Source organism: Ursus arctos, chromosome X (assembly GCF_023065955.2).
Source record: "Ursus arctos isolate Adak ecotype North America chromosome X, UrsArc2.0, whole genome shotgun sequence".
NCBI lineage: Eukaryota > Metazoa > Chordata > Mammalia > Carnivora > Ursidae > Ursus > Ursus arctos.
Window position 1 is genome coordinate 107,069,537 of NC_079873.1, and position 23,847 is coordinate 107,093,383.

At 49.5% G+C, this 23,847-nt stretch overlaps 1 protein-coding gene across 3 annotated transcripts; it reads left to right on the forward strand.

Annotated features, from left to right (window-relative positions):
- Positions 1–638: 638 nt before the first annotated feature.
- Positions 639–23,409, forward strand: IDS (iduronate 2-sulfatase). Of its 3 annotated transcripts, XM_026479778.4 has the most exons (9): positions 639–875; positions 1,289–1,425; positions 2,070–2,247; positions 5,126–5,214; positions 6,788–6,988; positions 8,753–8,923; positions 13,025–13,151; positions 15,290–15,463; positions 18,725–23,409. In XM_026479778.4, the coding sequence occupies exons 1-9, from the start codon at positions 779–781 to the stop codon at positions 19,195–19,197; spliced, it is 1,647 nt and encodes a 548-aa protein (XP_026335563.1). In that variant the 5' UTR covers positions 639–778; the 3' UTR covers positions 19,198–23,409. The 3 variants fall into 3 exon arrangements, with proteins under 3 accessions (XP_026335563.1, XP_026335566.1, XP_026335564.1); XM_026479779.4 differs by lacking the exon at positions 6,788–6,988 and having other exon boundaries at positions 655–875; XM_026479781.4 differs by lacking the exons at positions 1,289–1,425; positions 2,070–2,247 and having other exon boundaries at positions 642–875.
- Positions 23,410–23,847: the final 438 nt, after the last annotated feature.

The window sequence follows — 23,847 nt, forward strand, 5'->3', positions numbered from 1 at the left end:
TCACCTCCTTCAAGTTTTTGTTCAAATGTCACTTTACTAGTGAGGCTTTGCCTGGCCACCCTACAGACGGTAACGGCAACTCCATCTTGCCTTATTTCTGTCCAGACGGGGCATGCCCACTGCCATTCTTTATTTGGTTATTTGTTGTCTCCAAGTTCCACCAGGGCAGGGACTTAGAATTCCCAAGCCACCAACAGTACCTGCTATACATATCTGCGGTACTTAACAAGTACTTATTGAAATGCATAAAAAGGGGGGGGCCTTTAAGATGGAGGAAGGGCTGCATCGGAGAATGGCATTTGGGCTGGTCTGCGAGGAAGTGTGACTTCTATGGTGAAGGGAAGGGCTTCCAGGTGGAAGGCAGAACACGAGCAAAGGCAAAGAGGCAGAAAACTGCTGGTTAAGGACAGTGGTTGCATCGCAAATCTTTGGCAACAACCTGGAAAGATTCTCGGTAGCTCCCCAACGAGGTAGTTGCCCGCGGGCTGGCGGGTCAGCTGGGCAACGCCCGCCGGCTCTGCGCTCGAACCCCGGCCCCGCCCCCTGTGGCCGGGATCACACGCAGGGGCCTCGCGAGCTACCAGGCCCCGCCCCCGAGGGGGCGGGGCGGGTACGAGGCACGCAGGCGCACTAGCATTCGGGGGCCCCCGTGCCCGGGCCTGTGGGGCCGGCCGCGGCCGCTTCGCACAGACGGCGGCGGCGGCGACGCGGGGCGTGCGGCCGGCCCGTCCTCCGCAGCCTGTCACCATCGCCCCGGAGTGGCTGCGCCGGGGCAGAAATGCCGCCGGCAGGCTGGTGTCTACTTTGGCTTGGCTTGGTCCTGGCCTCGGTCTGCGCCTCTCTTGAGTCTGCAGCGCCCAGCAACTCGACCACAGGTACAGCCCTGGCCCTCGCTATTGCGGGCTCTTACCTCCTTCAGCGCCTACATCCATTCTTAACTTTCTCTGTCCCGCCTACTATTCCTTCTAACATCCATCCTTTCTTTCTTCCCTCCCACTACCCTTTCTTCCCCCCTCATCCATCCTTTCCCCCTCCCTAAATTCTTTTTTCCTTTCCTCTGTCCTTCCCTCCCTCCCTCATCCAGCCTCGAGGCCATGCCCAGAGCCTAATTCTGCCACCCAGGACTGGGGCTTCTGTGCACCCACTCCCACCCTCCCTGGCTTGGTTGGCTGGGGTGTCCAGGTTGCAGGGGCTAGCCTAGGGCCACTCAGTACCCTAGCACCAACCATGGGTAGGGGGTTCGTTGTCAGTGCAGGTGATCTCACTGAAGCACCTCCCTCCTGAACAGCACCTCTGAATGTCCTTCTAATCATCGTGGATGACCTACGCCCTTCCCTGGGCTGTTACGGGGACAAGCTCATAAGGTCCCCAAACATTGACCAACTGGCTTCCCACAGCCTCCTCTTCCAGAATGCCTTTGCCCAGGTATGTCTCGGGACCTCTAGGTGTGGATGTGTGCTTTGTGCAGTGGGTTGGGGGATGGGGTCCTTTCAGCTGTGGTTCGATGGCACTGATTGTGCCTGGCATCTCTTTATTAGAGGGAAACACAGTCTGGAAAATGACGGCAGAGAAAATCTGGTTGTGTACTGGCAAGGAAGCTTGTGCCTTCAAGCTTGGGCAGAGGTTGTCCCTTGACCCTAACGTGCTCAGGATGGTCCTGCCCAGCTTTCTTCCCCAAAGGGGATTGCCTGGTGCTAAGAAGGAAGGGGTGTTTCAGAATGCCACTCTCAGGTCTGCTAACCGACCTTGGGCAGGCACTATGCAGCTTGCCATGGTGGCACTCATGGGGTTGCCCTTAAGACCCTTGCCTGCTCTGTGCACCTGTGAGACGCCATCACACAGGACACAAGCATCTGCTCGTTTGAGAGTCTGAGTCCTTTCCTGCCTCTTTGTGGGAAGTCTTATTCCTAGTGTCTGCGTGAGGCCCTTATCCCACTGGTTGGCTTTGATCTGCATGACTCAGCTGCCAAGCTGTTTTGCTGAGGACTCTTGAGGTTGCCTGGTTACCTTTTAGCATCCAGACTCTGTTGCCTCTGAGGACATTTCCCTCTGCTTCTGCTCCCTAACAGCAAGCAGTATGCGCCCCGAGCCGTGTGTCCTTCCTCACTGGGAGGAGACCAGACACCACCCGCCTGTATGACTTCAATTCCTACTGGAGGGTACATGCTGGAAACTTCTCTACCATCCCCCAGTACTTCAAGGAGAATGGCTACGTGACCATGTCGGTTGGAAAAGTCTTTCACCCTGGTACTGTTTGCTGTCCGAAATCTGGGTTCTTTTGTGTTTTGTGCCCAAGAGCTGGAATCCCCCTCTGGGGGCTGGGGCTGTCTTTGCAGAGACCTGTTTGGGCTGGGTGGACACCTCCTTAGTCATTGCTGTCTTTGTACAAAATGCTACTTCTCACTTTAGCTTTATATTCTTACCCGAAGTGAAAAAGGGTAGTAGGGCTTTTTTTCTTTCAGCTACTAGTCATGGTGCCCTTTGGTTCCTACGGCTTCTTAGCCAGAAGGAAGGGCACTGGCTGGGGAGGTGGCAGTGTTGGGTATGAGCCCAGCTCCGCACCTGACTGACCCTCTGTGCCCCGGGATCCCTGTCAGTAAAGGGAGACCAGGGTGGCTATGAGAATTTGCCAGTGAAGAGGCAGCACTTTGGCGGGGCTGCCCATTGTCTGTGAGTTAGGTCAGCAAGAAGAGTGTAAGCTGGGGCTCAAGGCCTGAAGGGTGCCAGGGGCCACCAGTGCTGACTTCCAACATGGCTTGATAAACTGGCCCTTTTTAATGCCAGAATGAGAATGCCGAAACACAAACTTTAAAACTTTTAAAACTTATTGAAGTAACGCATGATTATTTGACAAAAAGTTGGCGGGGGAGGGAGGGAAGGAAAGTATAAACTAAAGGGTAAGAATTACTTGTAATTGCACCGCACTGAGGAGGGCTGAAGTTTGATGTTCCCTTATTCCAGGCATATTCTTTTTCTGATTTGAGGTTTTCCCGTGTATTCAGTTTTATGTTGTGAATGTTTTAAACAAGATTTTCCCCATATGGCTGCCCTTCATGCATGTCATTTTTAACAACAGCACAGTCATCTCACATACAAATCCACTGTACTTTAGTCTCAAGTTGATTTCAGGTCTCTATTGTCACACGTACTGCTGGGATGAACGTCTCTGCAGAGGGAACCGATGGGCAATGGCACCAAGGATCCAGGCTCCCGGGTTCCAGTCCCAGTCCCAGCTCTGCCACTTCTTAGCTGTGCAGTTGACCCTGGGCAAACCGTTCTTCCTCTCTGAGCCTCAGATTCCTTCTCTGGCAAATGAGTCATAGCTGCTTTGATTACCTCCCAGGGTAGCGTCCTAGTTCCAGTAGTTCAAGGGTGTGAAAGTGGGTTGAAAGCCCACTTTATAAGACAGTAGTGCTTATTGCTGAGGATGATGACTTGCACATTTTCAGTAGCTTTCCCTTTGCTCGCTGGTGACACTGGCAGGCTCAGCAGCCTTCTGGAACCCAGCTGGCCAGTCCAGGTTGAGGATAACATTTGGCTGGGCTAAGTCGGGCCCAGTTTTGGGAAGTGAATCTGTAGGAATCATGTGTTGCCCAAAGCCCACCATCAGAACTTTTCCACAGTTGGCGCTTAACATCCTGATGGCCCTTGCCTGAGCACAGCAAGGAGGGGAGAGACAAGTTGGGGGAGAAGAGGAAGTAGAGCAGAGGGAAGGTTGCGCTTCAGGAAGGGAGGCGAAGGAGGGCCCGAGTGGTGCTGATTATTAGATTAGCCTGGAATCATGAAGCAGAAGCTTCTGCTCCTTAACAGCAAGCAGTATGCACCCCGAGCCATGTGTCCTTCCTCACTGGGAGGAGACCAGACACCACCCGCCTGTATGACTTCAATTCCTACGGGAGGGTACATGCAATAATAAGCAGCATGTCTTAGCCAGAGAACGAGAGCTTTGCTTGCAGTCCTTGTGGAAACACGTTTTTCAGCTGGGCCTCTGTTCTCACGGCCTTGTCTCTGAGGCAGGGACCTGTTCAAGGAAAACAGCAGCTACCATCGATCAACTGCCAGGTCTGTGCCAGTTCCTGTGCTGGCCGCTCTCGCAGTCCTCTCCTCAGCAGCAGGCGGGGTGGCTATTATGGTCATCGTCATTTCATGAGGAGGAACTCGAGGCTTACAGAAGTCAAGTAGCTTGCCCAAGGTTGTGTGGGTAGTAAGGGGTGGTGCTGACATGTGAGCCTGGGTCTGTTGGCCTCTTCTGCTCTTTCCACTGTGCTTTCTGTGTTTATGATAAGCCCTCCACCCACTGCCCCCTTTCCCTCCAGTCCCGCCTCGCCTGGTCTTGCCCCGACAGTCATGATACTGGTGACGCTCTTTCTCCTGTGGTTCTACCCACACTACCCTCTCCGCTCCTCCTGTCTCATCCCCTGAGGCGACATTTCCCTTCGGATCCCACACAAGCTTCACTGACTCCTCACAGCCCTTACTGCCCACCCTCACTTGACCTATCACCTCTGTGGCTCCCCGACTCACACAGCCCTTCTACTCTCTAGACGGCTGGCCATCTTTCCATAGTTTCACTGTTCTTTTCTCTTCCCAAGTAGATTGTTGAGCTTGGGGTGGGTTTCTGCTTCATGCATGAGCACTGAACCTGGGGTCCTAAGGCCTGGGTTTGAGTCCCAGCTCATTCATCTAATATGTGGTTGGTATCAGACAAGGCACTGACCTTCCCTGAGCCTCCCCTTCCACACCCAGCCCATGGTGGTGCTGCTGCCCCTGCTTCTCTTTGTAGGGTGGAGGAGAGGCTCCAGCAAGGGCTCTGCAGGGTTGCATTGCGGTAGCTGGCTGGCCGATCCTACCCTTTTGGGTTTCTTCCTCAGAGCCTAGCATGAATTGCCAGGGCTTAAAGCACGGGAGGTCACATGCTTAGTACTCAAATAGAAACCTAGAAAGTTGGCTTTAATGGGGACTTCTTACCATCTGCCTGAGCTCTTGATTTTATAGATGAGGAAACAAGTCCCAAAGAAGGGAGATGATGCTTCTGTAGTTGTCTACAAAGTTTTAATTTGGAGTGGGGAGGGTATTGAAGGACCCTTCGGGTTTTATTTAATGACTTTCTTTTTTCCCCCCTAAGGAATATCTTCCAATTATAGCGATGATTCTCCATATAGCTGGTCTATTCCACCTTACCATCCCTCCTCTGAAAAGTATGAAAACACCAAGGTAAGGATGTGAAAAGGGTACTGTTCTGAAGAGGAACTACTTTTTTCCTGTCTAGCAGGATTAAGGTTAACTGTTGGTATACCGCACGTTCTTTCAAGCTGGTCATACAGTGAAGTTTGTGGGTTTTGTCTGTGATCATGACTTGACAGAGACAGGTGTGGGGATCTTTTTTTAAAGATTTTATTTATTTGACACAGAGAGAGAATACAAGCAGGGGGAGTGGCAGGCAGAGGGAGAGGGAGAAGCAGGCTTCCTGCTCAGCAGGGAGCCTGATGTGGGGCTCAATCCCAGGAGCCTGGAATCATGCCCTGAGCCAAAGGCAGACGCTTCACCGATTGAGCCACCCAGGCACCCCAGAATTTCATTACCTTCTTTTTAAAGATTTTATTAAGTAATCTCTACACCCAATGTGGGGCTCAAACCCCCAACCTTGAGATGAAGAGTCGCATGCTCTACCGACTGAGCCAGCCAGGTGCCCCAAACTTCATTACATTTTTTTTTCTTGTTTTTAAAGATTTTATTTATTTATTCGACAGAGATAGTGACAGCCAGCGAGAGAGGGAACACAAGCAGGGGGAGTGGGAGAGGAAGAAGCAGGCTCATAGCGGAAGAGCCTGATGTGGGGCTCGATCCCAGAATGCTGGGATCACGCCCTGAGCCGAAGGCAGACGCTTAACCGCTGTGCCACCCAGGCGCCCCCAAACTTCGTTACATTTTATAGCCAAATAGTATTCTATTGTATGGGTATAACACATTTTATTTATCCTTTCATCAGTTGATGGACACTTGGGTTGTTTCCAGTCTGTGGCTACTACCAACAGTACTGCTACAAACATTCACATACAGATTTTTGTGTGGCTTAAGTTTTCTGTTCTCTTGGGTAGAATTGGTAGGTCAAGTATTAGTGTGGACTTAGGTTTTCAACTTCCTTGGTGTCTCCCTAGATGTGGAATTGCTGGGTTATGTAAACTGTTTGAGGAACCACCAGAGTGTTTTCCACGGCAACTGCACCATTTCACACCCCCAGTGGCCATGTTTGAGGGTTCCAGTTTCTTCCCATCCTCGGCAGCACTTTTCATTGTCCAGTTCTAAAACTTCTAGCCATCCTAGCACGTGTGGGGCAGTATCTCATTGTGGTTTTGATTGGCATTTCTATGATGAATAATGACACGAAGCATCTTTACATGTGCTTGTTGGCCATTTATCTGTCTTGTCTGGAGAGAGATCTATTCAAGTCCTTTGCCCATTTTTTAATTGGCTTATTTTTTTTTAATTATTGAGCTGGAGACAGATTTGTTTTGATCATTAGTTTCCATGGGTTTCCTTTAATTAATTACGACCTGGAGATGGAAGATTAACAGCAAGAAGCTAAGTGCCGGTGGATTTCTGGCCCCTGCCTGGAGAAGAGGAGGTGCTTCCCTGTCTTAGTTCTCCTTTGTGTGTGCCCGGCCAGTGCACGTGAAGTGGACTTAGGGGGCTGCTACTGTGAATGTTAAATCTGATCCAAATGGAACCTTCCTGACTTCTCTTTCTTGCATTTAAAGAGCTGACTTGATATGTTTTGTCTTGAAAGACATGTAGGGGGCCAGATGGAGAACTCCATGCCAACCTGCTTTGCCCCGTGGATGTGGCGGATGTGCCAGAGGGCACCTTGCCTGACAAACAGAGCACTGAGCAAGCCATACGCTTGTTGGAAAAGACGAAAACATCGGCCCACCCTTTCTTCCTGGCTGTTGGGTATCATAAGCCGCACATCCCCTTCAGATACCCCAAGGTGAAGAGCTGCCCAGGGGCTGACCCCACACCTCTGTGACAGTTCTGTCATTTGTTGAAGGAGGGGTTGGTGTAGTGGGGCCATGTCCTGCCATCCCTGGTCACCAGGGATGCCCAGTGGCGCTACTGTACTTGGTGTGAAGATGGGATTCAGAGGTCAAGGCTAAGAAGTAGACTTAAGGGCATGTAAGAATCTTGTTGGAGATGCTCGGCTTCCTCCCTCCCCACTGGAGGGTTTTGTTTCTTTTCCTTGAACTCAGGGAGCACGTGTTGAGTTGGACGGTAATATCAACATAGAGAAGTCAGTCAGAGCTGGCCGCCAATGCCTGCAGTAAGGGACAGTCCTTGGGGCAGAATTCCAAGGACTGTGAAACCCTCTTCAGTGATTGGCATTCCCCCTGAGCCTGGCACGTCAGACCCCTTCCACACAGGACACTGCGTTGCTTGTTGCAACCTTGAATGCTGTGCTCACCTGTCCATCATTTAGAGCTTATAGTTTCTTCTTTTTTTTTTTTTTAAAGATTTTATTTATTTATTTGAGAGAGAGAGAGAGAGAGACAGCCAGCGAGAGAGGGAACACAAGCAGGGGGAGTGGGAGTGGAAGAAGCAGGCTCCTAGCAGAGAAGCCCGATGTGGGGCTTGATCCCATAACGCCAGGATCACGCCCTGAGCCGAAGGCAGACGCTTAACGACTGTGCCACCCAGGCGCCCCTTATAGTCTCTTCTTTTTAAAAATCTTTTCCAGTTTTTCCGTGTTGCGTCTTCCCTGGGCCTGAGCAGCCCATTCTTTTGACTTTGTAAAGAATGACCCTCATTTGTGATGGGAGTAGAGAGTCAAAGGCGTGCTCTTTGATGCTTTGATTGGCCCAGGAGATCTCTCCTTCCTAGCTGGATCTGTCCCCTTTGATGGAGTGAGACTCACTTCTGCCTCTTACGCGGGCAGGAGCTCACCTAGTAGGCCTAGCTGCTCTCCTGAGCAAGGCCTGCTTGCAAGGTTGGCCTTTGGCTGGCCTCTGGGAACCTGGATCTTGGGAGAGTTTGCACCGCTCGCCGAGTGAGGAGTGGCTCACTGTGCTCGCACTGTTTATGCACACCCCTGCTCTCCTGCCTGGAGTCTGTAGCACTGGTATGTGCAGGCAGAGGGGGCCTGGGCTGGCAGCCCCAGTAAACAGCCCTGGTGCTGAGGCTCTAATGAGCTTCCATGGCAACAGCATTTCACACACGCTGTCACACAACTCATTGCTGGGAGAATTAAGCACATCCTGTGTGACTTCACTGGGAGAGGATTCTGGAAGCTTGTGCCTGATTTTCCCTACTTTGCCCATGTGGCTTTGCCCTTTGCTAATTTTGTTTGGTAGCCGCAGGTAGGACTGTGCCAAGTTCTGTGAGCACTCCCGGGGAGTTGCCAAACCTGAGGGAGGTTTTGGGAACTGGAAACACTCCTGCACCCCTTTTCCAGCTGAAGGGGAGGTAGGAAGTTGGGGGAATAGGAGGAATAGGAATACGTTGATTTGTATGAAAAAAAGCTGTTGCTGCTCAGTTTATAGAAAACAAGTGGCATGATTTCATTACCACGGGCATCTTGTGAGAGTGACCTTAGGCCTGACCTTCAGGTAGGGGGAAGTACCTGGGGAGTGTCAGTGAGCCACCGTGTGAACGCATCCCAGGCTGAGAGAAAAGGCAATAGAAAGACCTGGAGAGTTCCAGCCTTGTGCCTTTGCCAGAAGAATGACAACCTGGTGTCTTTGTGTGCTTTTCCCCCAAGGAGTTTCAGAAGCTGTATCCCTTGGAGAACATCACCCTGGCTCCTGACCCCCAGGTCCCTGCTGGCCTCCCTCCCGTGGCCTACAACCCCTGGATGGACATCAGGCAGCGGGAGGACGTCCAGGCCTTGAACCTCAGTGTGCCCTATGGCCCAATTCCTGTGGATTTTCAGGTACCAAGGACATATTTGGGGGAATTACTGGGCACTTATGGCATGATGTCTACTTTTCTCAATAGACACCACCCCACCCATCATGTCTTACTCAGAATCTTCTCTGTGGTAGATATCTTGCGAGGTGCTGGGGCTGGGGGGTGGTCTGGAGGAATTTAGGATACGGGAAGTACTGGGTGGATATCATCTCCCAAGCCGTGTCTCCACTTGCAAAGAAGGGGGGCATCTGGAGATTTGGTGATTGACTGGATGTGGGCACCGGGGTAGAGAGGAGGCCTGGACAACCCATCACGAACTCATGGGGGCTACCGTTTAATCCACGTGACAGTTCATCAGCTGTAGGATGGTGGGCAGCTCCTCTGCAGCCCTGAATGTTTGGTTTGCTGGCACTTGCACGGCCCCTCTGTGGGAAAGCCTGCAGAGGCACCCGTCACTCTTGATACAGAGGGAGCTGGGGTGCCAACATGGCCAGCGCCATCCAGCTGCAACATCTGATGTCCCTTTGCCATCTTGTGGTGGTGGAGTAGCCACAGAGTTAGACTCCTCAGCTGACTCATCAGTCACCCTCTCCCTGGAGTGCAGAAAACATGCCGACTGGTGCTCTTTCTGGAATATTCCACATGCAGCCTTGCCCTTCCGTCACTGTGTGAATACTCCAATAGGTAGCCTGCAGTGGAAGGTAGAGGGCAGTGGTTTTAAAGGGTGCTTCCTGGACCACCTGCGTCAGAATCCCCATGAGGGCTTGTTGGAATCACAGAGTCCTGGCCCCACTCAGACTTAGGGAATTGGGATCTGGAGGTGGGCCTGAGAACTGGCATTTGCAAAAGCACCCCCGGCAATTCCGATGCACACAGAAGCCTGAAAATACTACCATAGGGTATAGTTCAAAACAAAACAAAATATCCAGGCATCTCTTGCTATTCAAAGCTGTTTGGACAGTGAGGGTTCGGGTGGTGAGGGGTGTGCGCCCCTTGTGTCCATCAGACTCCCGAGGTTCACCTGGTGGTGGTGGGAGTTTGGAAAGGAGCGGCTTCGTCACGTGGCTCCATCCCTGACTTCCCGTCACAGGGGTTCTGAGAGCAACGTTGCTCGAATGGCATCTCTGAGGCTGCAACCGCATGCCTTGTTCGTGACGGTCCCTTAAAATGTCCCTTTAAAGTGGACTGTGTCCCAGGAAGGGTGCTCAGTGTTTCCTGTGTGCCATCTGCCCTGGTCCCCATGGCAACTGAGTGAGGTATGTGCCCTCCCTGTCATCCAGGGTGGGAAACTACAGGCAGGGAGGTGTGACTTGCCGCAGATCACACAGTCGGTGCCAAGAGGAGCCCGAATTCCTTCTCCAGCCCCCGCCCCGGAGACACAGAATGCCAGAGCCTTGTGGTTTGTCTCGTCAATTCTAAACAGCCCAGGTTCGAATTCCCGTTCTCCCCCATCCCAGCTGCACAGCCCCTGGCAAGTCCCTTTACCTCTCTGAGCCTCAGTTACCTTATCTGTAAAACGGAGACGAGGTGGAGAAAGGTTTCCAGCAGGGAGCACAGCGAGCCTGCAAAAGCATCTAGGACAGTGCCGGCCACATGTGAGGGCTCCTTCAGATGCCATCCTCCCCACTACATCCCTGCCTACTGGTGCTGTCGCTGCCCGGAGGACCTCCCTGGTATGCTTGTGTGCTGCTCCCTGCCCCATATTCACCTTGAACTTGGGCCCTGCTCACTGCTCTCTGGCAGCTTTGAGCATCTGCGCCCAGACCGCATCTCCCTGCACTCTTGAGCCTCCCAGTTCTGCCCTCTTCAGCCTCCAGCTCTCTCGCTCTGCTCCATGAGAGCCAGTGACCTCAGGGCCCACCCTCGGGGGTGTGTCACCTCCCAGGCTGGTTCCTCCTCTGTCACCACCCTGACCACAGTCTCCTCTTCTCACAGCTCCTTCACTCCACATGTTCATTCCCCACATGCATCCTGGGGATTGTGAATGGGGACTTCTCTCCCCCTAGGCTTCACTCCTGGGCAGATGGCTTACTGTTCTTGCCAGCCCCTCGGTACACTTGTGCCCCGATCACAAGACGGTCCAGCCACCACTCTCAAGCCCAAGTCCTGAGGCTGCTGGACTGAGTCCGTGCAGCCTTGAGGTGGAGACACAGAGGCCCAGCCTCCAGCCCCAGTGCCATCCACGAGGACTCTCTGCTCAGGACTCTCTTGCCCCGTGCGGCTGCTCTGAACCCCTGCTGCTGTCCTCCTGTCCTTTACACGCCTCCTCACCATCTCTCAGCAGATGATACCATGCCTTCACTTGCCCTTCAAGGGAGAAGGAGTGAAATGTGGCCTTCGCGTCCCTTCTTCATTCATTTCTGCCCAGCCTCCTGCCTCCCCAGCCCACTCAGCACTCTCACCTAGGTCAGCACTGACCTCCTTGGCAAATAAAATTCATCCTTGTGGGTTCTAACCTTCCCAAAGTCCCTGCTGCTTTCTCACTGTGGGCCGGCGCCACTCCTCCTGGACACGTCCTCCACCTAGGCCCCCTTGCTGGTCCGCCTGGGCCTCTGCCCCCCTCCACACAGGAGACCCCTCTTTCTGTGTCTGCGCTCCACTGGGTCAGCCCCAGGGCCCCCACTGGAACCTTTCTGCTCCTTCTCCCCTCCTGTCCCAGTCTTGCTCCTGTTTCAGACATGTCTGTCCACTTGCCTGTGAGGGTCATTGCCATGCCAGTGCCCGTGGAGACCTCTGCTTCCTAGGCCCCATGGGGCCATGCTGCCACTCCCACTCTTTCTCTTCTCCTTCCTCCCCCTCCTCTTCTTTTTGTGCTCCCCATGCCATCGAATGGTGCCGCCATCTGAACAAGAAACCTGGAGTCAGCCTGGGAGTCCTCGTGTCCTTCCCCTCCCGCCCCCTCTACTGCCCGCACTGCTACTGGATCTCCCTGCATTCCTCCCAGACCCGCACTCCCCTCTTGCTCCATCGGCATGTCTTTCAGGACCACAGCAGTGGGTCTGGGTTCGATTTGTTCACTCAACAAGTGTCTGTCGAGCTCCTCCTATGTGCCCAGCCCTGATCTAGCGCCATTCATCTCGAGCCCCCGGCAGGAGCTCTGGGCTGTTGTCAGATTGTCACTCGTGTGCAGCACAGTTCTGCATCGGCTTGCCTGGAATCGCCTTAGTGCCTCCCTTGGCCTCCAGCCTGGGTGCCTGCATTCCTCTTCTGCCTGCCTGCTTGGAGGTCATTAGGTGTGAGCCTCACATGACAGCCACAGTCTGTGAGGACAAGCAGTTGTTGTCCTGCTGGGTTAAAAAATAGTCAGAGGAAAGACCCACCCATGGCCATTGTTATGGGCTCAGTTGTGTTCCTCGAAAACCTAAAGTCCTGACCCCCAGTACCTGAGAATAGGGCCTCGTTTGGAACTAGGGTCATTGCAGATGTCATTAGTAAAGATGAGGTCATACTAGAGTCGTATGATGGGTGTCCCTGTACGAAGAGGAGACAGACACACCCAGGAAGAAGGCCATGTGGGGATGGAGGGAGAGATTGGGGTGACATGGCCACAAGCCCAGGAACACCAAGGCTGCTGGCCACCGTCAGCGGCTGCATGAGACAAGCCCCTCCGTCAGAGCCCTAGGAGAGAGCGTGGCTGTGCCGACCCCTGCATCTCAGCCTCTGGCCTCTAGAATCTGGAGACAGTACATTTCTCTTGTTATAAGCCCCCGGTTTCTAGTCCTTGGGTAAGGAATTGAGCTTCATGGGGTCTTTGGCACCACCCTCAGCAGAGTTTGGAGTGACTGGGGGATGCGTTTTGGTTTACATGGTCACCTCCTGGGACCCATAAGAATAGGTGAAGGACACAGAAAGGGACCGTAAGTGGCACATCCGTCCACTATGACCCATGGCCTAAAGTGAAATCTGATTTGCTTAGAAAAGAATATTCCTTTTGGATCTGCTGTGAACCCCGGATTTCGCCAGGAGTGTGTGGGCCCAGGAACACAGATGTTGGGGAAATGTGGTTTATGTTTTGGCTGAGGGAGTCAGGGGCATCCGTGGAGGAGCACTCAGGTGACAGCAGTCTGTGTGTGCAACACTATGGTTCAAGTCGCACTCACTCTCCTCCTCCTTTCACGTGCAGCGGAAAATCCGCCAGAGCTACTTTGCCTCCATTTCGTATTTGGATACGCAGGTTGGCCACCTTTTGAGTGCTTTGGATGATCTCCAGCTGGCCAACAGCACCATCATCGCATTTGTCTCAGATCATGGTAAGCTTTTTCCAGTGCCCTGGGGAGTCACTCAGAGCATCTGGACTTCTCTGGGAAATGTGCTTTTCTAGACTGCATTAAGCACAGACATGTTCTCTTTTGGGAATCAGCAGAGCCTCAAGTCTGGGGTCTTGGGGTGCTTTTATGATGGCCTGTTAGTCCTAGGACCTCTCTCCGTAGAGGCGGGGCCTCTTTTGGGTCCGAGGAACATCTTGGATGCTTGGGTGGGGACATTGTAGCAACCTTTTTTTCTTGATGAACTCAGCATGTACCCTCCATTTGTGTGGGGAGCTCTTCTAACCCATGCTTCCAATCTAGAGGGTTGGAGAACTTTTAATTTTTCTTAGGAGGATCCAGAACAATCCTGGCATGGCCCAACAAGGCCCCCAGACCTGACTTCACTCCTCCACCCCCAGTCCCCATATTCTCTCTGCCAAGAGCCTGGGGCTTGCAATACTTTATCTCTTTTAAGGCAGTTTCCCACTTTTTCCAAAAATGGAAACAATTTATTTAAAAAGATTCTTCTTAATTTGAAAATTTTTAACAGGTCCAAAAATAGAGGATAAACAACAACCCCCAGTCCCCATCACCCTGCTCCCCAGTTACCCACTCCGAACAACTTGTTTGTCTCATCCTCACCCCTCCCCTACCCCCAGATACTTTTGAAGCAAATCCCAGGTGGTTCAGGTTTCTGAAAAATTTAGCTCTTTTAAAGTATAACCATACTACCATTATCATACTTAGAAACAGGAAAACAGTTCTTTGGTATCATGAACTATGCAACGGGACGATATCAACATATAGTCATTGTAAAAAGAAAAAAGCATATAGAGCATATAATGTAAGGCCAGAGCACCCTGCCCCATTATCCCACCTGCCTGGGCCGAACTGGTGCTGACAGACCTGGGGTCCATTTGCCAGCCTTTGGTTGTGCACATATAGGTGGCTCTGGTGCATGTGCGTGTGTGCATGCGTAATATATAGTCACGGAACAAGGCAGGATCGATTGTGCTTATAAACTGTTTTGTCCCCTAGTTTCTTTTTCCACTTAATGTCATGGACAGTTCTTGTGATTTCTCATGGGCCTACCTTAAGCCTTGTAAAGACCCACATTATTTTGTTATATACGGAGCTATCATAACGTTTCTCTGTCTCCCTAATGGTTTGCCATCCACTTCTGACCCCTCTTGTCAGTGCACAGTTTCCTCTTCCAGTGCTAACACAATCCGCTGCGCCCGTGGAGAAGGCAAGGCCCGCTCAGAAGCTCTCTTTGCTCTGAGGCAGCTGCAGTGATTACAAATGGCTCTTCTCAAATGACCCTCCTGAGACTGCCTACCTCCGAACCACAAAAGCCTCTCGAATCCATACATGGCCGCTTTATATGGCTTTGGTTATTTTGTAACATGAAATCTCAATGTTCAATCTTGGTCTTTTATATTTTTTATATCAACAAGGGTACTCAAATGCAACGTTGGAAATTTCCAGCTCGAGTGTTCAAGCTATCTTTTGCAAGGAAGGTTTTCAGTCAGGGTTAAGAGGGTTGTGTTTTTCAGGAAGGTTAAGGGTCTGGAATCAAGTTCTTGTTTTTTTGTTTTGTTTTGTTTTGTTTTTTGGGTTTTTTTTGTCTGTGGTGTATTTTAAAAATTGAACAAGATATCCTTGCCTTTTTAAACTGTGAGTGATTGTGGCTGCGTCACAGCTCATGGTTTGGTGGTGCACACCATCAAGTGGAAAGCGGAACCGGTGGGCCTTGTGTCCAGAGAAAGCAGTGCAGGATCGAGCAGCATCCCTGCCCAGGCAGGAGGAGCCCCTCTCAGGAGGGGAGGCGTGTGGAGGGGGCGCTCAGGGCCCAAGCTGGGTGTGTTAGTTGCTTGCTAAAAGAAGATAGTTTTATTTGGGAATTTAGTATGTCCTTTTCCTTTTAGAGGTTTCCTCATTCAAGACAAATGTCTGACTTCATAATAAAGTAGTATTTAGGGAAAATCACCTTTTTTTGTGGTAATTACAGAGGAATTTCTTCTATGTGATGAGTTTTCGCTTCCTCTGGTTTTTACAACAGGGAATGAAATGGTATCTAAAATGAACAAGCTGTGATGTCATTATTTGTTTTCTGTTATTCTGTGCTTTTTATGAACCAGGGTGGGCTCTAGGTGAACATGGAGAATGGGCCAAATACAGCAATTTTGATGTCACTACTCGTGTGCCCTTGATGTTCTATGTTCCCGGGAGGACAGCTCCGCTTCCAGAGGCAGGCGAGAAGCTTTTCCCTTACATCGACCCTTTTGATTCTGTCTTGGAACGGATGGAGCCAGGTATAAAATATGCTGAAGTGGTATTGCTTGATGGTAAACTCCCTCTACTTCATATGCAAAGGACCTCACTGATTCATAGCCCAGGGCTTATCTGGTCAGTCTTCCTGTCCAGGGTTGGCATTCCTGAGTACCTATGGGTCAGGGAGGAGTTGCAGGGCCAGCGCCAACAAGTATGGCCCCGGTCCGCCAGGAGCCTGGAAGATGGGAGGGAACAAAGGAGTAGGTGGCATCCCCAGGATGAGGGGGACTGTCGTGGCGCTGGCAACCACGTGCTCCAAAGCTCGGAGGAAGGGGGCAGCAGACTCTGGCAGGGCAGGGGCTGCACCCGGACTGATGAGCGGAACTCCATTACCTGTGTCCTTCTGGCAGGGAAGCAGCCCTTCGTGAGGGAGGCATTTGCCACCCTGGCGGCTCAGTAGTCTAGTGAGCCACTGGCTCTATAAAGTCTGCCAGGCGACTCTGCTCCTGCTCTCCCCAGCAGTGAAGGGCAAGTTTACTTTGACTTCCACGTGCCAGTCCATCCCAGCCTTGAAAACGACACCGATACCTCTCTTCTCTAGGCTGAATCCCCCAGGTCTGCAGTTCCTTCACAGTGGTAGACTCTGGTCTCTGCCTTCCCGGTCTCTGCCTTCCCCAAAGCTCCACTTTGAGAAAACATTTCCAGAAATGTCCCTGGAACAAGATACCCCTTGCTGCCACATGGGGCGACCTGTGTAGGTTCTTGGTCAGTTCTTTCCTTAGTTGATCTGCTCAGCACAGAGATGAGTTGTGTACGAGTTAGAGTTAGAATACTTTTGAAAACATGAACTCTGTGAAACCAGGTTGCCCTCTTTCTGGACTTCTGCATTCAATCCATCTAAATCTATTTAACATCTAAATCTTGCCCTTTATATTGATTTCTGGTTTTTTGTTGTTGTTGTCGTTCTGGCCCATCATTCTGGCCTTTCTGGGTCTTTCCAAATTTGCTGCATATAGCCCAATTTTATTTTCTCTATTTGATTTTTGTGTGCTGCATGCTTGCTCTTTCAATTCATTTTTTCAAGTCTTCTTTCAAGTCACTGATAAAAAGCTTAAACCATCAGGGCATGATTATAGCCCTCTGCTTGCTTGGAGAAGTCTGACGGGTTGAGAATGTTTTTGAAACTTTTGGGGAGGTGTTCAGCAAGTCATGAATTCAGGTAACTTCACTGTTCCCAGTTTATTCTCCACTTTCATCTTTAGCCTCTGTCTCTTCCCTGAACTTTGGATTGGGATTTCCGACAGCCTGTTCCACTTGGCCAGTCTAACATGTCTGAGTTGGGCTTCTGGCCTTTCACTGTGAGCCTTTCTTTTGACCCTCTTTCCCCTCTCAGGGAATGGCCGTGTTCACTCAGGCCAAAAAATTGTGACATCCTCCCGACCCTGCCTGTCTCCCGTCCTCCATATGTGATACGTAGTCTGTCCACAAGCCTGTCGCTCTCCATTCAGTGTGGCCACACTGCTTGTCACTGCCTCATGCTGCCACCTTGGATCACACCGCCATATGTCCTGCTGTGTCCCTGCAAGTTTCCTGAACTCCTCCTGCTTGTGCCCTGAGTCCCCTGGAGTTCCTCCTCCTAACAGTAGCCAAAAATGATCCCATTAAAACCCAAGTCAGGTGGTGTCACAGCCCTGCTCTGGAGCCTCCTATGCTCCTGTCTCACTGAGGGAAAGCCCTTTCAATGGCCAGCAAGGCCTGATGTGATCTGGCCCCCCATTTCTCCCTGACCTCATCTTTTTATAAGCATTCCAGGTAGCTGTCTTGGGCAGCACCCCATAGTCTGGATTTGTCTCATGGCTTCCTCATGACTAGATTCAGGGTAAACATTTTTGACACGTGCACTATACGTGAGGTTGTGTGCTCCCATCGTGTCACAGTGTGGGCACTTTATGGTGGCCTTCACCATTGTTAGTGGTGCCAGATTCGATCACCTGCTGAAGGTGCTCATGTCAACCAGGTCTTGCCATTGTAGAAAGTATCTTTTTTAAGCTTTACTTTTTTTCTTTTTCTTTTACTTATCAAACGTGTAGGAAATACAGTTGGGCTGTATAAAGCAAACTCTTAAAGATCCAGAAAGGCCAGAATGATGGCACAAAGCCCACATCAGTTTTAACAGGAATCAATGTAAAGTATAGGATTGAGACTTTGAAGATGGATCAACCACCGTGAGATGTCTTTTCATACCCATTCTCAAAATAAATAGAAACCTGCAGCACTGGCATGGCGTGGAGAAAGTGGAGCCCTCACATTGCTGGTGGGGAGGTAAAATGGCCTAGCAGTTCCTCACAAAGTTACCTGTAGAGTTACTGTGTGACTCCGTAGTTCCACTCCTAGGTAGGTATCCCACAGAATTAAATGTAGGCATTCAAGCAAAGACTTGTACGTGAATGTTCAGAGCATCCTTCACAATAGCCAGAAGATGGAAGCAACCTGTGTCCGTTGCCGGATGAATGGAGAAGCCACATGTTGTCTCTCTGCGTAGTGGCAGATTACTCAGCCTTAAAAAAGGCAGCACATTCTGACACCTGCTACAACATGGGGGAACCTTGAGGCCATTGTGCTCAGTGAAAGAAGCAGTCCTAAAGGGACAAATACCGTGTAATTGCACTTACACAAGGTCCCACAAGGAGTCCAGTTCATAGAGACAGGAAGTAGCATAGTGGGTGCCAGGGGCTGGGGGGAGGAGGAGATGGGAAGGGAGTGTTCAGTGAGGACAGATTACAGTTCAGGAAGATGAGACACGTTCTGGACATGGACGGTGGGGACGGCTGCACAACAGTGTGGATGTTTTTAATGCTACTGAACGGGGTACTACAGAGTGGTTAGGATGGCAGATGTGATGCTGTTTATAGTCTGCCACAGTCTAACGGGGATGTGCTGACATCCAGGAGGGAGTGATCTGCAGGGTGGTGCTACTGAGGCTCTGAATAGCCTGTCTCCTAACAGATTTTTACCCAATGGTTTGGGCTTCTGTTGGTGATCCTTGCCTGAATCAGATTACACTGGTGGTTCCAAAATTCACATGGTTTTGACAAGTGCCAACTGGCTGTGGGCACCTTCATTTTGCATCCTCCAGTGGGGTGAGGTGCCAAGTTGGTGTCGTTCCTAAACTCGTGGGCCCAAAATAAATGCAGAAGGACAAAAGACAACCTGTGGAGCCCATACGTGTGCCCTTCTTCATCCTGTTTGCTGTGCAGACTTCTGTAAAGTCATCCATTCAGCTGGATCACTTCCCGTTTCAGGCCGGCAAGTCATGGACCTCGTGGAACTTCTCTCTCTCTCCCCGACGCTCGTGGGACTTGCGGGACTGCACGTGCCACCTCGCTGTCCTGTTCCCTCATTTCATGTCGAGCTGTGCCGAGAAGGCCAGAGCCTTGTGAAGCATTTCCGATTCCAGGACCTGGAAGATGACCCGTCCCTTCGTGGTAATCCCCGTGAATCTATTGCCTATAGCCAGTACCCCCGGCCTGCAGATTCTCCCCAGTGGAATTCTGACAAGCCAAGCTTAAAAGATATAAAGATCATGGGCTATTCCATACGCACAATAGACTATCGGTACACTGTATGGGTTGACTTCAATCCCCATGAATTTCTGGCTAACTTTTCTGATGTCCATGCAGGGGAACTGTATTTTGTTGATTCTGACCCTTTGCAGGACCACAACATGTATAATGACTCCCAGGGCAGAGACCTCCTCCGATCACTGATGCCATGACTCCTTCCAGCTAGCGAGGAGGGCAGGTATCACATACTCCCTTCCAGCTGGGGAGGAGTTAGGGCTGCTTATTTGGTGATCACCCATAATATTGGAAGCAACCCGAGGGGTAGGCAGTCAAAGCATGCATCAACAGTTTGACTTAAGGTTATGTAATAGCCCAGCCTTTTGATTCTTTATTAATTTGAGTCTTTATTAATTTCTATGTGGTAATCGGACTGAACCATTCTTTATTTTTTTGGATAATCACAGCTTCTTTATTGAGTGAATAAGTGTAAAGGGAGCAACTGAAAATTGTCATGCTTTTAGCCATCAAGACCGGAATAACCAAACATAACACTATACTTAAGAAATACTGTAATTATCTCTGGAATTTAGTACATTTCAAAAAGTAACCATATGTTATATTAGGTTTCACACGAAGTCCCTGGTTCTTTTGTTTATAATTTAATAATGTATTTAGTCCAATATATTCAAAATATTATGTGAATATTTCAGGTTTCAGGTTTGTAAAATGTGAAGTTAAATAATAATGCTAGATGCTAAGGCCTTAAAGTCTTATCTTTAACTTTTGTTAATAAGATTGCAAATTTTTAAAATCCAAAGACAAAATACGCATGAAGTGATTAATGTGGAATTTCTACATCAAATAATAAATAATTGTCAGTCAACGAGAGGCAGGAGATATTTGGGAAATTCAGTTAGAAATGTTCAGGAACTTCTGGCCCAAATAATGATTTGTTAGCAAGTAATATGACCCTTGACCTCAAAGATCACCTATTGAAAGGCACTGTTATTCACAGTGGAAAACATTTAAAGGCATGACTGTATCCATGAATTGAGTCACTCAAAACTCTTAGTGTTCTCCTTCTTCAGGAATGGTTGGTTGCAGGTATCCATTTATCCAGGAGGCAGGAAATATTCTACCTTTAATTGCCAATTAAAGAAACAACTCTGATTTTATTAGATTCTGAATTATTTTGTGAATTGTGGAAACTTCATTTAGGATAATATTAGGTAATTTCTAATCGCCCAGAATATAGTTCTGTATTCCCTAAATATGAAAGCAACCAGAAAGGCAGGTGGTAGTTATAATAAGCTTTAGCCTACATCATCTTAAAAAGGATGGGATGGTCAAAACTCATATGTATAACATGTGGAAGCGATCAGTTATCAGTAGTCATCAGAGGAGTAACCACATTCTAAATAAACATCTTACATAGTCCTGTATCAAAGTGGGTAATTTCTAGTAATTCTCTTTACAAGTGCTTCAGTGGTTAAAGGTAAATGCTCGTGAAAGAAAATTCTTCCGCAAATTAGGTTGTTACTTAAGTGTATTAAATTGTAACAAAAAAGGCAAGATATTATAGTAAAAGATGACTTCAAATTAGTAATTTCAGACAGTTTATTTTATTAATTAGCCTACAACAGACGCGTATATGGTAACACAATGATCTTCGAAGTGATTAAGTGACTTAGTGTCCTGGCAACAGCAGTTTCTAGCTGAAGAGCGAAGGGCCCTATTCATCTCTCCGGATCCTGAGGCTCATCTTTCTTCTAGAAGCCTCAGCTTTACTAGTAGATGGGTTCCCTGGGCCTTTTATTTCTCCTTCCTCATCCTCGTTATCACTCTCATCACTTCCACTAAGATTTTTACAATCTAGTCTGTAAATTCCTTGTGACATATTTTCTGTGTATTTAGCTTTATCTCCTACTCCCCAGTTATAATGATAAGTTTTAACACGGGCTTTTACTTCACATCCATTTGTTGCTCTCGTTGGCCACGGTGTGCACACTTCATCATTTTTTCTTGCTTTATTTCTTGAAGCACAGTTGTAGTATCAAAAATCTCCCACTTCTGCTCTTGCTGAAGTTGAAAGGTGACCTGCACCAGAGAGAAGAGTGAAGTGACAGATACATCAGGGGTGCAGCCGTCATTTTGGCAGTAATTCACCCATGTGACCAAAGCCACATCCGGGGCTGGGTCTGCATGGGGTGCTTTTGTGCATCAATCTGTCTGTCCTGGAAGTGCTTCCGTCTCATCTCTTCTATGCGAGGACACAGTGTCAGAGTGCTTCAGCTCTCCGTCGCTTTTGGTTTCTCTCGGCCTCCCTTTACAGTCTCTCTCCTGTTAGAAGCAGAGGTTGCATTTCACGCTCAGTGGCACATTCTTCCACATCGTCTCACAGGTTATGGGTGTTTACTGTTTTTGACACTGAACCCAGCGTAGAGCCACATTTTCTTTCCTTTTGCACGTCTCCCACACACGTTGGGATGAGCAGCCACTTTCTGGTTTTCAGACGGCAAAGCTGACCACATTCCTTATCCTGACTCTGCCTAGAGTGAGCACATCTCTGTGGCTCCGCACAGCCTTTCTCGTCCTGCTGAGCTGGACGCGTTTTCTTCATGGCCCTGCAATCACTTCGTTTGTAGAAAGCCCCATTTCGCTTGAGCGGGGTTCTTGCATACAGCTCAGATGAAACCAGGACGAGCGAGCCCAGAAAGTTTGAGTGGCCGTTTCAGTGGCTCACAAACAGGAGAGTGCATCAGAACCACCTGAGGGCTTGCTAAAACTCCCCGAGCGGGCCCGGCGCCCAGAGCTGCTGCGTCATCGCTGCCGCGGTGGGGCCTCAGAATGCGTTCCCTACAAATGACGCTGCTCCCCTGAGAATCACCGCCCCTAGGTGTGTGCGTCCGGTGGTCACTGGGCACACGTGACTATTTGAATGAATTGAAATGAAACAGACATTTCCAAAGCAGAATCTCAGGCTTGCTGTATTTCAAGTGCTCATCAGCCCGATGTGGCTGGCGGCTGCCATATTGGAGAGCACAGATCTAGAACCTTTCCATCGTGGTGGAAAGTGGAACGGAGTGGCCCTAACTCTGAACGTGAGCCGGGTCCACCCAGCGGTTGGCAGATCCCTCGATTGTCCACCCCGTGTTTGCATACAGAGGCTTTTCTGGAGGCACGCCAAGGCTGTTCGGTTGAAGCGCGGCACCGGGAGCGCCCTCTGGCCCTTGGTGCTCTCCTCCCCCACGACTAGTGCCATCACCATCACCAGCCCTCTCACCTCCTTCCCACGTAGCTTACCCCCCCTCCTCTTTCCTCCCTTGCTCCAGAAGAATCCACGTGTCTTCCTGAACTCCCTCTTTGACCCCGCCCTCTGCGAACACCGCCAGTGCCTACTACGGGGTCCACACAGACCTTCGCTGAGCAGTCAGAGTCTTCCCTGGCTCCACAAAGCCCCTTTCCTTGGCCGACCAGTGTGCACACTGGTCCCTGACTCTCCCTTGCCGATCCCTGCCTCCCAGCCCACCCTAGCTTGTCCCCTTCCCCTTCCATTCATGACCATGCCTCACATTCACTCCCCCGCCCCCTCCATCTCCAAGAGGCTGGCAGTCTGTGACTTTAGACTGTGTCGTGGTGTGAAATGAACAGGAACATTGCTAAAGAGTCTTGTGGCCACTTTGAAAAAAGGTATCTTTTTCTGAGCACAAAGTTAAAGTGTTTAATTATAGAAAAACTGGAAAACAGAAATGTAGTAAAAGGCAAGAAAATGCATCAGTGTTTTGCCCCACGGTGGTCACTTAATATCTTGCCTTCTTTGGGCTATGAATTTTTTACATTGCTGTGATCATCCTATGTGTTTTATCTTATAGTTTTATATTCTTCTTTTTCTCACTAAATATTATATGTGGTTACTACAGATTTCTGCAAAGATACTTTATACTGGCAGTAATATATTTTATTTTGTAGCTTTTCATAATTAACTTAACCTTCTTTCAATGATTGAAAATTCAGCTTATTTCCAAATTTTCGGTATTGTAAGTAATGCTGTGATGAACAACTTTGTGAATACAATGTTTTTATGTATTTCAAGTTACTCTCTTAGGCTTGTGTCTCAGTGCCAAATTGTCAGAACCTTCTCTATTTGGCCCCTCTCCCCACTCTCCTGCTACTTTAGGGTAGTAAAACTAAAAATAAAGCAAACAAGCATACAAATAATAAAAACCATAAAACCAAAAAGCCCCCACCCCTAATGACAATAGGTGAAAGTGGTATCCGTTTGACCCTGTAACTCTCTGCTTTTCAGTGACCTTGATCATTGTTCTCTTTGTAAAATTGTTGGGTGTTTGTATTTCCAGTTGTGTGAATTTCCCTTTAAATTTTGGTTATGGGTTTCACTTCTTAAAATAAACAAATGGCTCTTTTCCTGTCTGATTTTTTTTTTCCTGTTAAACATGGAGACCCTTCCCAATCTGGGAATTGAATAAATACTCATTTTCCCTTTCCAGTTTTTTGGTTCAGTTTTATACTTCATCTACCTCATCTCTTACCCATTATCAGAGTCCTATATGCTCATTGTATAAAATGTGGAAGATGTGGAAAATGGTAGGGATGAAAAGAAGAGCGCCCTCCAGAATCCAGGCATTGTGACATTCTTGCATTTCTCCCTGCTCTTTTTCCTGCCCACATACGTATACACACGTAAGGACATTTCTGTCTTTGCATAGATGAAATCTGTCACATCCAATCCTGTATCCTCCTTCTGTGATCTAAAATAACATTAGCGAGGCACCTGGGTGGCCCACTCGGTAGAGCGTCCGACTCTTGATTTCGGCTCAGGCCATCATCTCGGGGTGGTGAAA